The sequence below is a fragment of the Abramis brama genome (genome assembly GCF_963993115.1).
Source record: "Abramis brama genome assembly, chromosome: 7".
Taxonomy (NCBI): Eukaryota; Metazoa; Chordata; class Actinopteri; order Cypriniformes; family Leuciscidae; genus Abramis; species Abramis brama.
In genome coordinates, this window is record NC_139969.1 from 43,088,282 (window position 1) to 43,102,423 (window position 14,142).

General features: G+C 38.0%; 1 protein-coding gene and 2 long non-coding RNA genes across 3 annotated transcripts; 1 reads left to right on the top strand and 2 right to left on the bottom strand.

Moving 5' to 3' along the window:
- Positions 1-2,560: 2,560 nt before the first annotated feature.
- On the top strand, positions 2,561-5,197 carry LOC311087391. The gene is made up of 3 exons (XR_014607261.1): positions 2,561-2,845; positions 3,261-3,376; positions 4,129-5,197. It is a non-coding gene; the product is annotated as an uncharacterized lncRNA (long non-coding RNA).
- Positions 5,198-6,008: 811 nt separating this feature from the next.
- Positions 6,009-9,926, bottom strand: LOC311087346 (uncharacterized protein). The gene is made up of 2 exons (XM_084120689.1): positions 8,782-9,926; positions 6,009-8,489 (listed from the first exon to the last, which is right to left on the bottom strand). Exons 1-2 carry the CDS (start codon positions 9,302-9,304, stop codon positions 8,449-8,451), a joined length of 564 nt encoding a protein of 187 aa, XP_083976815.1. The 5' UTR covers positions 9,305-9,926; the 3' UTR covers positions 6,009-8,448.
- A 2,258-nt stretch (positions 9,927-12,184) lies between these two features.
- On the bottom strand, positions 12,185-13,481 carry LOC311087370. Its single transcript, XR_014607237.1, has 2 exons — positions 13,330-13,481; positions 12,185-13,055 (listed from the first exon to the last, which is right to left on the bottom strand). It is a non-coding gene; the product is annotated as an uncharacterized lncRNA (long non-coding RNA).
- Positions 13,482-14,142: the final 661 nt, after the last annotated feature.

Below are 14,142 nucleotides of genomic sequence, written 5' to 3' on the forward strand. Positions count from 1 at the left end.
GACGTGCTCTCGAGCTTTGCTCCTCTTTTACCTTCATAGGGAGCTGGCTGGGCTTCATCTCAGTATTCTGATTACATGTTCAGTCTGCTGGTCGGGGGACATCTGAACTCTGTGTGAGCGATCACAGATCGAGAGGAATAATCATGGGCGGCTCATACTCACAAGAGGAATATGAGAGGACTGCTCTTTTGATTTATGAAGAAGTTATACGGCGTGGACCATGCTTCTTACCAGATATAGGCATAGATGAGTCTCTGCTGAAATATTCTGGCTCCGACTCTAACGCTGTGCTGCAGGCTTACTCTGAGGAGATGCTCATCACGGTGCCGGGTTACGTCGACCGTCTTGGATCTGTCATTGGCCCAGTGACTTCAGTCCCGAATGCTGTTGGACTTGGAGCTTTGGTGATTTCCTTGATCATAGATATCGCCATCAAGGCCGGCCCTCAGACAAGTGCTGACACATACAGCCTGATACGACGTGTGTTTGGGGAAGAGAAAGCTTCGAGTGTCCGGGACACAATGTCAGAGTATCTCAAACGCCATCAAGTGTACATGAACAATAACCAACGATTACGGGAGGAAATAAGGAGACTGGAACAGGAGCTGAGCTCCCGTCTCACCAGGCTCAGAAACTCCCTGCTGCATGACGGACAGATGAGCAGCCGTGGGCTCAAGATCTGGGTCAACGGAGCCGCCTTCCACGTGCAGATGCTGATCCACGAGGCTCGACTGGATATTCAGGCTGGTAAACCTGCATCAGACTGTGTTCATGAAATCAAAGCTGCAATCGATGTGTATTTACGGTACCTGGATCCTTTGCTGGAGAAATACAAGACCTACAAGATCAATTCAAATGTGTTTAGAACGGATTATTGCGGGACATTTTTATCTTGTATCTATAATTGTGATAAGACTTGTTATTTGGAAACTACTGAAATTGAAAGCTGTAGAGTGAGTGGCTGGGTTTGTATTCCTACCTCGTGTGGGAATCCAGAAGATAAGACGGCTTTTATGGATATTGTTTACTCAAAGTATGAACCGATCAAAGGATTAAAGAGTTATTTTTTAAATATCAAAAACAATCTCAGCTCTCGAATCCGTGAACGTGGTTCATTCCCTCTGCCGTCAGCTGCATGGTATCATTATTGAGCCAATAATAATGAACGTAGCTTTTCAAGAAACTAATGAAAATATAAATTGAAACTGTTCATTATTATTGGCTCAATAATGATACTTGATGTTCATTAATTATTAGTTTATTAGTTAATTATTGTTCAAATTATTATTGGCACAAGAATAACTCCATACAGCTGCAGGTTAGTTTAGATATGTGGTGTTGATAAGGGATGGCTCAGATGCTGGAGCGTGCGCTCATATGTAGAGGTGTACTCTTCAATACACCGGGCCTGGGTTTGACCCCGACCTTTGGCCCTTTGGTGCATGTCATCTCTCTATAAGTCATGTCATAGTAACTATAAGTACAAAAAAAAAAAAAAAGTGTTGATAAAACTTCCATTGTAATATTTTAATGTATTTACTCTCATCTTGTGATCTCAATGTATATTTGATCTGTGTTCTGTCATGATGCTCTCCTGACACACCTGCATGTTACACGTTTAAGACAATAATAAATATTTTATTCCTGTTTCCGGTTTAAAAATCCTTAAAATTACATCTGCTCCCTCTTCCTCGTTGAAGACTTCTGAATCTTTGAATAAGTGTGTGTTGATTATTATAAAAGTGGAAGTGCTGAACACGAGATGTCTCCTACTTCACTGTAAAGTTTGTTCTTAATGTTTGCTTTTGTGATGTTCTCTTTAACAATAAAGGAGCATGTGTGTTATTGTTCCACGTTTCTGTGTATTTTAACTTAAAGTGTTGCCAATATACTATACAGCAGGCTTCTGCTGTGCCATGACATTAATTTATTTGTGGAATTTTAATTCCTTTTATTGAATTTGGGGCAACTGCAGTCTACCCGTATTTATGTCTATTTTTATTTTATATATTTTATTCTGTTTTCGTTTTTAAATGTTTTTTTAATGTCTTTCTTTCAGGGTTTGAAATGTACTTTTTCGACCACCAGCCAAATGGCTAGTAAATGTTCAAATTTCACCAGCCACTCAATACATTACCATTGTTTTTACGGCTGCCGAGTGAAGCAAATCTAGCAGCCACTTTTGACTAGATGGTGCTAATTTTGAACCCTGTTTTCTTTGCCTTAGAGCACTTTGAATAGTCTGTGTGCTTAAAAGGTGCTTAACAAAAGGGAAAACAGAACCCCAGCTCAGGTGTAACCAATGGCTTACTGATCTTCTCCATGGCAACATGATATTTTGTGTGTGAGCATCCGGAAAGCGTTCCTCCTATAGGGAGATTCTGAGGCTAACAAGCCATCACCTTCCGTTAGCATTCCATTGACTGCCATTCATTTTGGCGTCACTTTGACAGCGAATAACTTTACATCTGAAGCGTTTAAAGACTTTATTTGTCCATTGTTTATTTCTAAAGAAACAAGACAATGCATAAAAAGCTCCATTACCTTTGTACCTCACGTTATGACTCCGTAGCAGACGTTTTTGTAAAGATATGCTAACGATTGTGTCATGACCACGCAACTCTCTGTCGCACAGTAGAGAGATTACCGTATAGTCAGGAGAAGCTCGCAGGCAATCGGGGGACGTGGAGGCATACAGTCAAGGGAGAAGCCCTTAGAAAGTCCATGAAAGCATCGGAACAAAATATTTCAGCAACGTTTTGATGGATTGGAAATACTTCGGTGAATTCATATGACATTTGGATTTCTCTTGGCAGCGCTACCGGATTGCCAGGGTAAAGGCTATGTGAGTACAGTGTCTAACACAGGGATGTGATTTTGCTGTATTTATACGGACTTCTGTATTTCTGAACTTAGAAGTATGAAATAATTGCTGTTTTTAAACCTGTGCTTAAAGGTTACAGCACTAGCACATGTGCTCTTCTCAGATCATGTTTTGGGGACCTCCCACCATTGCACATTTAACACCTGACCAGCTCATTAGTAGATTGCAAGACTTGAATTGGGTGTGTCTGATGAGGGAGACATACAAAATGTGCAGTGGTGGGGGTCCCAGGACAGGTTTGAGAAGCACTGCCTTATCTGACCCATGTATTTCTGGTCAGAGTCTCTACTAACGATTTTATTGCAGTTTTATGAAGACTTTTTCTGTTTTTAATTTTGAGTGATTTTTGTGAACATTTTTTCATTGTATTCTAAAGAGACGTAGAGTGATGTTGCCTTACAAGTACTTCCTGTAGTCCTTCCAACATCAGTGTACAAGACGTTTAAACCACCTTTCATTGAAACCCGGAAGGCCTTCATAGACATACAGCCTGTAAGTTAACAGCCATTGCTAAAACTACATGATTTAAGTATTTACAATATATTGTATGGACCCTTTTCACAGACTGACACATTTTAACAATTATCAACGTCACAAATCTAGTAATGTTTTTAATTTAATTTTTAATTTTTGAGTGAAAACATACAGTAGTGTCAACCAAAAATGAAAATTCTTTCATCAATTACTCACCTTCCTGTCGTTCCAAACCTTTAAGACTTTTGTTCATCTTCGGAATGGAATGACGATATTTCTAATGAAATATGAGAGCTTTCTGTCCCACTATGCAATTACCACTTTAATGCTACAAAAAGTTAGTAAAAAGATTGTAAAACTAATTCATATGAATCTAATGTATTCCAAATTTTCTGAAGAGACTTAATCGCTTTATATGATGAACAGATTTAATTTAATTTAAGTATTTATTTTTGGGTGTACTAACCCTTTAAGGCCATGACACACCAAGCCGACATAAAAAAAACTAGTGACATCAAACGGTAACTGTGTTGTTGCCATGAGTCATTTGCATCTGGGCCAAAAAGTTGGAACACACTGCAAAAGCTATGGCCAAGGGCCAACCCCTGCCAACAGGGGTCCGACTAGTGCTAACATTGGCCGATGATTGGCTTGGTGTGCCAATCATAGCCTTTACTGTTCCTAAAGGTATTTAAATTAGTTTTAATTTTTTGCGTTCTAAATTGATGCTAATTCTTTTTTTTCCCCCCTCTTCTTTTTTTTTTTGTCAGATTGAGACCAATATGGCTGAGTACCTGCGCTCAAAAGACTCTGAATTTCCACATTCTCATGCTTGGAGACAACCAGTGCTTTCAAGCCTTTGCCATTATAAACGGAGAGGCAGTCGAGCAAAATACATTGCTTGCTGCAGTTGATGTTTGCTTTAAGGAGTTCTACGTATTTGACATAGACTACCCGAAACAGTGTTCCACAGTGTGGCAGTTTTTACAGACTGTGGTGTATGGACTTTCTGGGGATGAAACACCAACAATGAGAGTTTTTGCTGACAGACAGAAGTTTTTGTTATTACTGTCTGTAACCTCGCCTCTGTTATGCTGTTTATTCTTTTTATATTTACTACTATTACTTCTAAACTATTACTTCTACTTGTACTTTTCTTCTACAGTACAATTACACTACAATGATTCTTACTGTGAGTATTTCTCTCACATGATGCTATGCTCAAGATGTTGATGTAAATGCTTTGAAATGTGTTAAGACTTCAAATTCATATTTTCTTCAAAATGTTAATTTTTCTGACTCATTTTTTGCTGACAAACAGGTTATTACTGTCTGCGACCTTGCCTCTTTTATGCTGTTGTTCTTTTTATATTTACTATTACTGAGTATTTCTCTCACATGATATCTTATGCTCAAGATCTTGATGTAAATGTTGTGAAATGGTTTTAGATTTCACTTCATATTTTCTTCAAGAAGTTATTTCAAGTCTTTCTGTGATATGGTTTCATGCATTTTCATTGAATTGTGTCAATGGGGAGGGAGTGATGGGAAATTTAAAAAAAAAATTTATTCACAAATGGACAATTTTACTTGATAAAACAAAAATAAATTTTCATATTTTGATTACTGAAGTCTGTATTGCTGTAGATGGGTTATTTTAGTAATTTTATTTACAAAAATTTCTAGTTTAAAATTCCAACCCATTTTGGGTTACATAAACCCAGCACTGTAGTAATTTTTAACCCATAATTGGGTTAAAATGACAACCCAGCATGCTGGGTCAAACATTTAACCCAACTAGTTGGGTTAAAACAACCCAGCGCTGGGTACGTCCCTTTTTGACCCAGCGCTGGGTTGCCAAAATAACCCAAATTGGGTTGTTTTTAACCCAGCATTTTTTAGAGTGTAGAAAGAAAGAAAAGTTAGAAAAAAGAAAGAAAGAAAGAAAGAAAGAAAGAAAGAAAGAAAGAAAGAAAGAAAGAAAGAAAGAGATTCGTTAGAAAGAAAGAAAGAAAGAAAGAAAGAAAGAAAGAAAGAAAGAAAGAAAGAAAGATTAGGTAGAAAGAAAGAAAGAAAGAAAGAAAGAAAGAAAGAAAAGATTAGGTAAAAAGAAAGAAAGAAAAGATTAGAAAGAAAGAAAGAAAGAAAGAAAGAAAGAAAGAAAGAAAGAAAGAAAGAATGGTGGATTAGTTATTTAGAAAGAAAGAAAGATTGATTAGTTAGAAAGAAAGAAAGATGGATTAGTTAAAAAGAAAGAAAAATAGATTAGTTAGAATGAAAGAAAGAAAAATCGATTAGTTAGAAAGAAAGAAAGAAAGAAAGAAAGAAAGAAAGAAAGATTAGCTAGAAAAAAGATAGAAAGAAAGATAGATTAGCTAGAATGAAAGAAAGAATGAACGAACGGTGGATTAGTAAGAAAGAAAGATGGATTAGTTAGTTAAAAATAAAGAAAGATGGATTAGTTAGAAATAAAGAAAGATGGATTAGTTAGAAATAAAGAAAGATGGATTAGTTAGAAAGAAAGAAAGAAAGAAAGAAAGAAAGATGGATTAGTTAGTTAAAAATAAAGAAAGATGGATTAGTTAGAAAGAAAGATGGATTAGTTAATGGGCTTTCTCAACTTAATAAAATACAAGATCAGACAAATAGATAAATGAATACCACAAACATTTAAAGTTTAAGTTCAGTATACCTTATGTGCAGACGTTACCTTTTTTTACAGAGTTAAGCAGAGAGATAGCAGAGGGTACAAAGGAGAATTTATATCTATTTGTTTTGGCGGATGGCTGACTAAAGCGGGAACCAGAAGGTCATGATGGATTCAGCCTTTTTAAGTACATGTCTATTGTACAGTTCGGTTAGTGTTCTCTGCTGAATCCCCATGATTTTGCTGCTAACTTTATTTACCATTGCTAATGTGTTTTTCCGTTTTAAACTAAGAGAAGCATACCAGCAAATACATGAAAAAGTAAAAACGGACTCAATAAAAGATTTATAAAACAATATCATCAGGGATCTGCCCACTTGAAACTTAGCTAGCTTTCTCAGACAGAAGAGACGTTGCTGACTTTTCTTATCCAGCATGTCTGTGTTTAGTTCAAAGGTCAACTTGTTGTCAATGATGATTCCCAGATACCTGTTTCAGTGGTGTCCATTAAACCTACTATGACTGTGTCATCTGCAAACTTTACAATATAGTTGGTCAGTTCACTCCGGCAGTCATTAGTGTACATAATGTACAGAAGAGGAGAGAGTAGTACTGAGAACAGGCGGGCTGAACTCCCAAACCGTTTATGGGTGCGAGTTACAGTATAAAAAATTATCAAATAAAGATGAAAAACCGCACTCTCTAGTTATATCTCATATATGTGTCCACACAGAAGAGGAGAGAGAACACAGCCTTGAGGGGAGCCGGTTGATGTCACTGAAATTCCAGAAAGATGTTCATTTACTCTCACTCTCTGTGTCCTGTTAGTGAGAAAGTCCAAAATCCAGCCCACCAGGTTGCAGTCCAACCCGAAATTTTGCATGAGCTTCTGCACCAATAAATGGGTCTGGATAGTGTTGAAGGCAGACGAGAAGTCCACAAACAGCAGTCTGACATGGTTTTTATTTCCCTCTAAGTGCTTGTATATGGCAATGACAATGGCAATTTATTTATATAGCACAATTAAATACAATTTACATTCAATGTGCTTTACAGTATTAATAAAAATCATAAAAACTAACAACAATAAAACAACAGTACAAATATAGATTTGAATAGAATACCATAAAATAAGTGCTTCACCAATTTAAAATAATAATGAGATACAATGGAACGGTGCGTCAGCATGTGTTAAATGCCTTATCAAACAAAATTGTTTTTAACTTGGATTTAAAAACATATAACGATCAGTTAGGCCACTCTAATTGAAATGGGCAAGTCATTCCATAATCTAGGGGCAACTACAGAGAAGGTTTTGACTTCGGGATAGACAGGAGTCTCTGATTTGATGACCGGCGTGATCTAGCTGGATGATGCTCAGTCAATAGAGCAGACTAGTAGGGTGGAGCCAGACCATTTAAAGATTTGTAAACAAAAAGTAAAAGTTTAAACTCCACTCTATAATGCACTGGCAACCAGTGTAAAGAGCGTAAAACTGGCGTGATATGATTCCGTTTTTTATATGAGGTTGAGCAGAGTTATTGTAGCATCCTGCACCCCCCCTGTTGGCTCTATATGCAAACTGCAAGGGGTCGAGGAGGTGTTCACTTCTACCCAGCAGTTCTTTCTTTATCATTTTTTCAAAGGACTTCATAACTAAGGAAGTTAGAACCACAGGTCTGTAGTCATTCAGAATTTTTGGGTGGTTGCTTTTTGCGATGGGAATAATTATTGATTGTTTCCATAAGTTTGGGACTCTATGTTGACACAAAGACCAGTTAAAACAGTGATAAAAAATGAAGCCTAATTGATCCGCACAAAGGGTCAGCATGCGGCTGCTAATGTTGTCGGGGCCAGGGCTTGTACAAGCCTTGCTGTATTTAAAAGTATTCACAACATTTCGTTCAGAAAAAAAGGAGTAGGAAGACCAGAGTTAATTAGACTGTCCCTTAATGCACCCGTTTGTTTACTATAATCGTGGACATCAAACCTAGAATAAAACTTGTTAAACTCCTGTGCCAGGGTAGAGTCTGCCATAAAACCTTCTAAAAATTTATTTTTCCTTGATTTGTCATTAAGTCCAACAATATTCTTGACACTGTCCCAGACTGAGCCCAAATTATTATTACTTAGTTGTCTTTCTACTTTATCTTTGTAACCCAGTTTGCACCTTTTTATTTCCCGTTTGATCTCTTTTTGCATAGAGTTAAGTTCAGTAACACTGCCCTGTTTAAAAGCATGTTTTTTCTTATTTAGGACTTTAAGATGTTTGCTCACCCAAGGTTTACTGTTGGGGTAGATCTTTACCTCTCTACTACTATCTTCGCAGTATGAGATCCAGGAACTGACAACATCTGTGAGCTCATCCAGGTCCCTAGATGATGTTATGAACTCCTCCCACACGGTGCAGTCCAGGCAGCCTTGCAGTTCTTGTACAGCATCCTCAGACCAGAGTTTCACCCTTTTGGTGACAACTTTCTCCCTCTGTAAACATGTGCGATAAGCAGGAATAAGATGTACACAATTATGGTCTGCTGTACCTAGTGGAGGGAGCGGTATGGATTTATAGCCTCCTTTAATTGAACCATAACATTGATCAAGTGTCTTGCCATATCTGGTAGGGCAGGATATATATTTATAAAAGCCTTTTCAAGTTTTGTTTAGTGAGCAATGATTAAAATCTCCCAGAATTACATTGGGGGCATCAGGAGACAGAGACTAACTTCTGTACAGTCTGCAGAATCAATTCTGAATCAATACAATCACACACCCCCACCTCGCGACTTGCCGGTGATTGCAGCCTCTCGGTCCGTACGCAGCGGCGCGCCAAACCCGTCTATTGCCATCTCGCTGTCCAGGTCCTTCTCCCCAAACCATGTTTCCGTCAGCGCCAGGATGCAAGCTTCCTTAAACTCGTGCTTAAACAGGCATGGGCCTGGAGATTGTCGATCTTGTTGCGGAGGGACATTGGCCAGGATGATGGAAGGCAGGGCGATGCGAGCCAGGGGTTGCCGTCTCGCTCGAACCCGGATTCCTCCCCTCCGGCCCCGCTTCCTCGCTTTGCGGAGAGGTGCGCCAGCGTGACCTCTCTTCCCCGAACCTCGATCTAACTCCTCCAGGTTAGGGAAGACCAAGTCAGAAGGTGGCTTGATGTTTGTAGGGTTGTTAAACCCAAGCAGAAAGTCTCTGATGTACTGGATCTTATTTATTGGAGGGTCGCCGTCCCAACCTTGGACCAGGTCGGACGCCGACAGTAACAACACGAGTGCCAGCCACTCCATGCCAGTAGTAGGTAGCATGATTTCGGTGGCTTGTGAAGACCAGTCCACCAAGTGTGACACAAAGGCTACAGATAAGTTGCGGGTCTGCTTAACATAAACTGTAAAATATAAAGGCTACTGAACCAAAAAACAAAAAAAAACAATCAAACAAATGCCACACTACTACTGCTACTGCTGCCGGTCGCTGCGTGCGCATGCGCCCTGGTTATATTTCGCCTTTCTTTTTTATGAAAAACTGTTAAACTTTATAGAGCTAATGAAGTCCTGAAGGGTTATATATATTATTATCAGATATATACAGTATATATATCTTTAAAGTAGCGGCGCTGACACAGACCCAGACAGCCGGGTCGCCTCTTTGATGAAACCACAGCGGTGCATACTGGAGAGAAACTGAAACTAAAGTATCCATCTCATTACACTGGTATTGATCAATATCAACACCAACATTGGTATCGATATTATTGATATTTGGATCGATCCGCCCACCACAGCAGCTTTTATAAACATCTTTGTCTTTCCATTTTGTTTAGTACTGTATCCAATATTAGGGCTACATATGGTTTTAGTCTCTTTTTTATAAAATGTTAGTTTTTAGGCTAAGGCCTCCCATACACAAAAGAAATATATTTGAAATATATTTTCAGAATATATTTTGGAATATATGCAAATATTTGAAATTGGCCCAATAAATATATTTCACACTTAACATCATATATTTTTGTTATATTTCAGAATATATTTCAATGTATTTGGAATATATGCCACATATATTTTTGACACTTTTGAGGACCCATACAGAAAAAAATACATTGAAATATATTCTGAAATATAACAAAAATATATGATGTTAAGTGTGAAATATATTTATTGGGCCAATTTCAAATATTTGCATATATTCCAAAATATATTCTGAAAATTTCAAATATATTTCTTTTGTGTATGGGGCTGCTAAGGTTTAATTATTTAAAGCGTAACTCTCGCCAAAATGCAACCTAATGTCTTTTTGTGAATGTACCCAAGTCAAACTTTCGTTTAATAGCATAATTAGGACGCAAGCGCCACTTTTGAGATTGACCGTATTTTCGTTTTCGGTCAAATGGCGTTTCGAAGGGGAGTGCTGGGGCACTACTATGATCGCATCAAAATCACTATTTTTAAAACACTAAGAAGGCTCAACACAACATGAAACTTTGCTCCAACTATCACCAGGGCCTCTACACATTAACGCAAGCGTTGAGAACATTGTTTGTGTACACAGACACTTTTTGACTGGCAAGATGGCGGCGAGCGGAAAAAACAACTGCTAAAGTGAGTCGTTTAAAACTCTGTGTACACAATGTTCTCAATGCTTGCGTTAATGTGTAGAGCCCCTGGTGAGTTGCAGCACAACCCCCACAACTTCTCAAATAAACTAGAGAAAATGCTGGGATTTATGACATGAATGAAGTTTCAGTGCATTTTGAATGTGAAATGAACTGCTGTCAAGCTGAAAGTTGGTTAGGAGAACTGAGTGAAGAGTTTTGAATATGTACCTAAATATTGAGAAATGTGTCCTAGTGATTGTAAAAACCTGTAATTTGATTTAATTTGGCAGGGTAAATCCCAGCGTTTTCTCTAGTGTATTTGAGAAGTTGCACAGATTCTTGGACATTGGTAACAGTACTGTGAGGGTTGTGAGGTCTTTGGCCTGTTCTCACCTGACACACACTGCCTTTCAGGCCTTCCTGCATTGATATGTAAATTGCCTGTGGGGGGGAAGTGCAGCAACTCAATCCACACACTAGAGTCTTACACACACACATGAAATTACCTATGTTAGAATATCAAGGATAGTAATGAGTTATGGTCAGATCATTCAATAATTTATACCACAGTCTTAGATGATGTCTTAAATGATATCTTAAAAGAGTTTATTTGACGTATTAGGGTTTTAGTTCTGTCTCTGTGACTTTCTCACTGCACCCAAACCTTGAAGATCTTTTTCAAAAAATATCTGTGGTATTGTGTGTCTGCTATTTCATAAAGAAACATTTCTGCCATTTTGCAGCGCTGTAAGGTGGTTACCATACATTGTTTTTGTTTTTAACATCAGTTGAGCATTTAATGAGTAAAATTTCAATTGTGGGTGAAATATCCTGGTGTGATGTGGGGAACACATTATCATTCTGTGTCTTCAGTCCCTCATTATGATGGTGTGGACGACCCTAGAGAGACAGCGATCTACATGTGTTTGTGTAAATGTGTTTAACACTAATTCTGAGTGATAAATTAGGCTCTATGTACAGCTGCGATTACAGTTTTGTTTGTTTTGGGTTGATTTCTTTACAGTCACTAGGACACATTTCTCAATACTTTGGTAATTTTTTCAAAACTCTTCACTTTCAATACTCATAACCAACCTTAAACTTCACTGCAGTTAATTTCACATTCAAAACACACTAAAACAATCAAAACACTTCATGTCTAAAATCAACTCATTCTTAAAAAAAACACAAATAACAGGAGCATTATAAAATATTTCTGCTGTTTTCTGTTTTATGCGGTTCAGAATTCACAGCATTTTGTGTTACTTGGTCAAGGTTTACATTACACATTTTCCCCTCAGTTGCCCATTTTGTATAGATGGTGATGAAACTGAAAGATGAACTCCTGTGTAGGTGTTCAACAAATGAAATTTGAAGCTGAAAGTTGGTTAAGACAACTGAGTGAAGAGTTTTGAAAGAAAGTGATAAGTTATTGAGAAATACATAAGTGGCGAAGGAGCGGTATTACAGGTAGAAAGAATTTCGACTACGCCACCCGGGGAATTTCGCCCCAGGAAATATGGACAACTCAAGTTATTATTACTAGGTCACTCAGGTTCGATTCTCTAATAATCGTAGGCAGAGACGTGGATATGAAAATGTACAAAAATTTGATTAATACAAGTTTATTTTAAAGCAGAAGGATAGTCACATTAAAGGCAATCAGGAGCTATACTGGCCAGGTTGAGTTACAAACACATTCAAGTAAACAAAAACACATCTGAATAAACACACACCTTTTCTGTACTAATACACTGATTACAAAGACACACAAAAAAAAAAAAACATAGACTAACGGGGCTGAGGTAAACCATGGGAGGAGGGATCACTAAACTTAATTCACCGAAAGCACACTCTCACACACACAGCAAAGACTTCAAAGTGTCACAGCAAACGTTCGGGAAAAGCACCACCACCAGAGATCCTCCACCCGTGGCACCTCAGCACCTGAAAGGAAATCACACACACACAAAAAAAAAAAAAAAAAAAAAAAAAATGTATAACCCAACTTCAAAATACTAACTGCAATAAAGCCCAGTTGGATGATGTTTAGGGTACGGTCATGAGCAGATAGTAATCACAATTAGGCTAGTAGACAATCACAAATAACATACAAAGGTGTAAACAAATACCATAAGTAAATAAATAACTCAATTCCGCAATTCACAAGCGTAGTTTGGGGTTCCGTTGTTAACACTATAAGCGTCAGCCTCAAAAGATCAGTAAACAAAGAAACATTAAATCAACAAATCATCAGACAGAAAAACCAGACAGCAACGATCCCCTTCATCAGTGGGGTGACGATCTTCACAGATGGCAACGAGTTTGTATTGCACACGGCAGCGACAGCAGAGCAGGAAAACACGATGCTCTCTTAATCCGGCAGCAAGGAATCGACGGGGCTATAATAGCTTCTTACAGCACCAGCAGGAAAAACAATCGCCCGGACGAGAGGGAAAATCCTAAGCCAAATACAAAGACACACTAAGATTTAGGCCTCGATTGCTATATTTTCAGCTCGTAACTACAGTTATATGCACAATAACACTTCCCGGAAGTAGACAATGCATTCGCACAATGTGCTTGTCCTTTCACAGGCACGGATACTCAAATCATGCAATCCACTGTTCAGCTGGACTACAGGGACACTGCACATAACTCAACACAATCAGCCGATCCTGAACCCCCGAATGAAAACAAACACGCTTTCCACCAACAGTTCACAGTCACACATACTTGAAAGGCGAGCAGCCAGCAAGTGCACCCACCGCGACAAGCCGAGGGAAACCGGAGAAGAAAGACAGGCTAAACACAACACTAATAATTAGTCCCGTACATACAAGAAACTAAAAAAACAGAAGTTGTTATATGCTAACGCACACACCTACAGCCACTGTAAACAACGGAAGGAGGCGGAGTCGAACGTGACGCATCCCAGGCCACAGCCAACCAGCTCTTAAATAGGAGGGATTCCCTGCTGATAGGTGCTCACTAATGTCAATCATCTCATTCATTCGGTTACACATAGATTCTAATTTAATTTAATTAGAATATAACATTCTAATCTTGTCGGTTAACGGATTATGATCGGGTTACAAGCATCACCTGTAAGTCAGGGAAGAAAAATTAATGATGTAAAAAAAAATCTGGTTAATTTAAGCCTTAAGGGAAACAATGTTTTTTTTTAACTGATATTGGCCAATGTCTGAGAAACCATAAGATTGGTCTTTCATTACAGAAAAGAGGATCTCCACTGTGTTGCTAAAGTGAAAAATGTGTAATTGCTGCTAATATACAGTATCAAATCATGTTATATCATTTTATAATTGTATTAAAATGTATACCTTTTTTAAAAAAAAACTGCAACATGTTCAAAATTGAAACCAAAGGAAGAAATATAAGCATTCCCCTGACTTACTGCTGCGGTCGCATTTCATTTATCTAGAGTCTAGATCATTGTGTATATTGTATATTAATCATTGCTAAGAATAATAAATCAATAAAAACTCGAGTGATTTTTGTGAGCAGCAGGTTGGTGCTATATTTTGA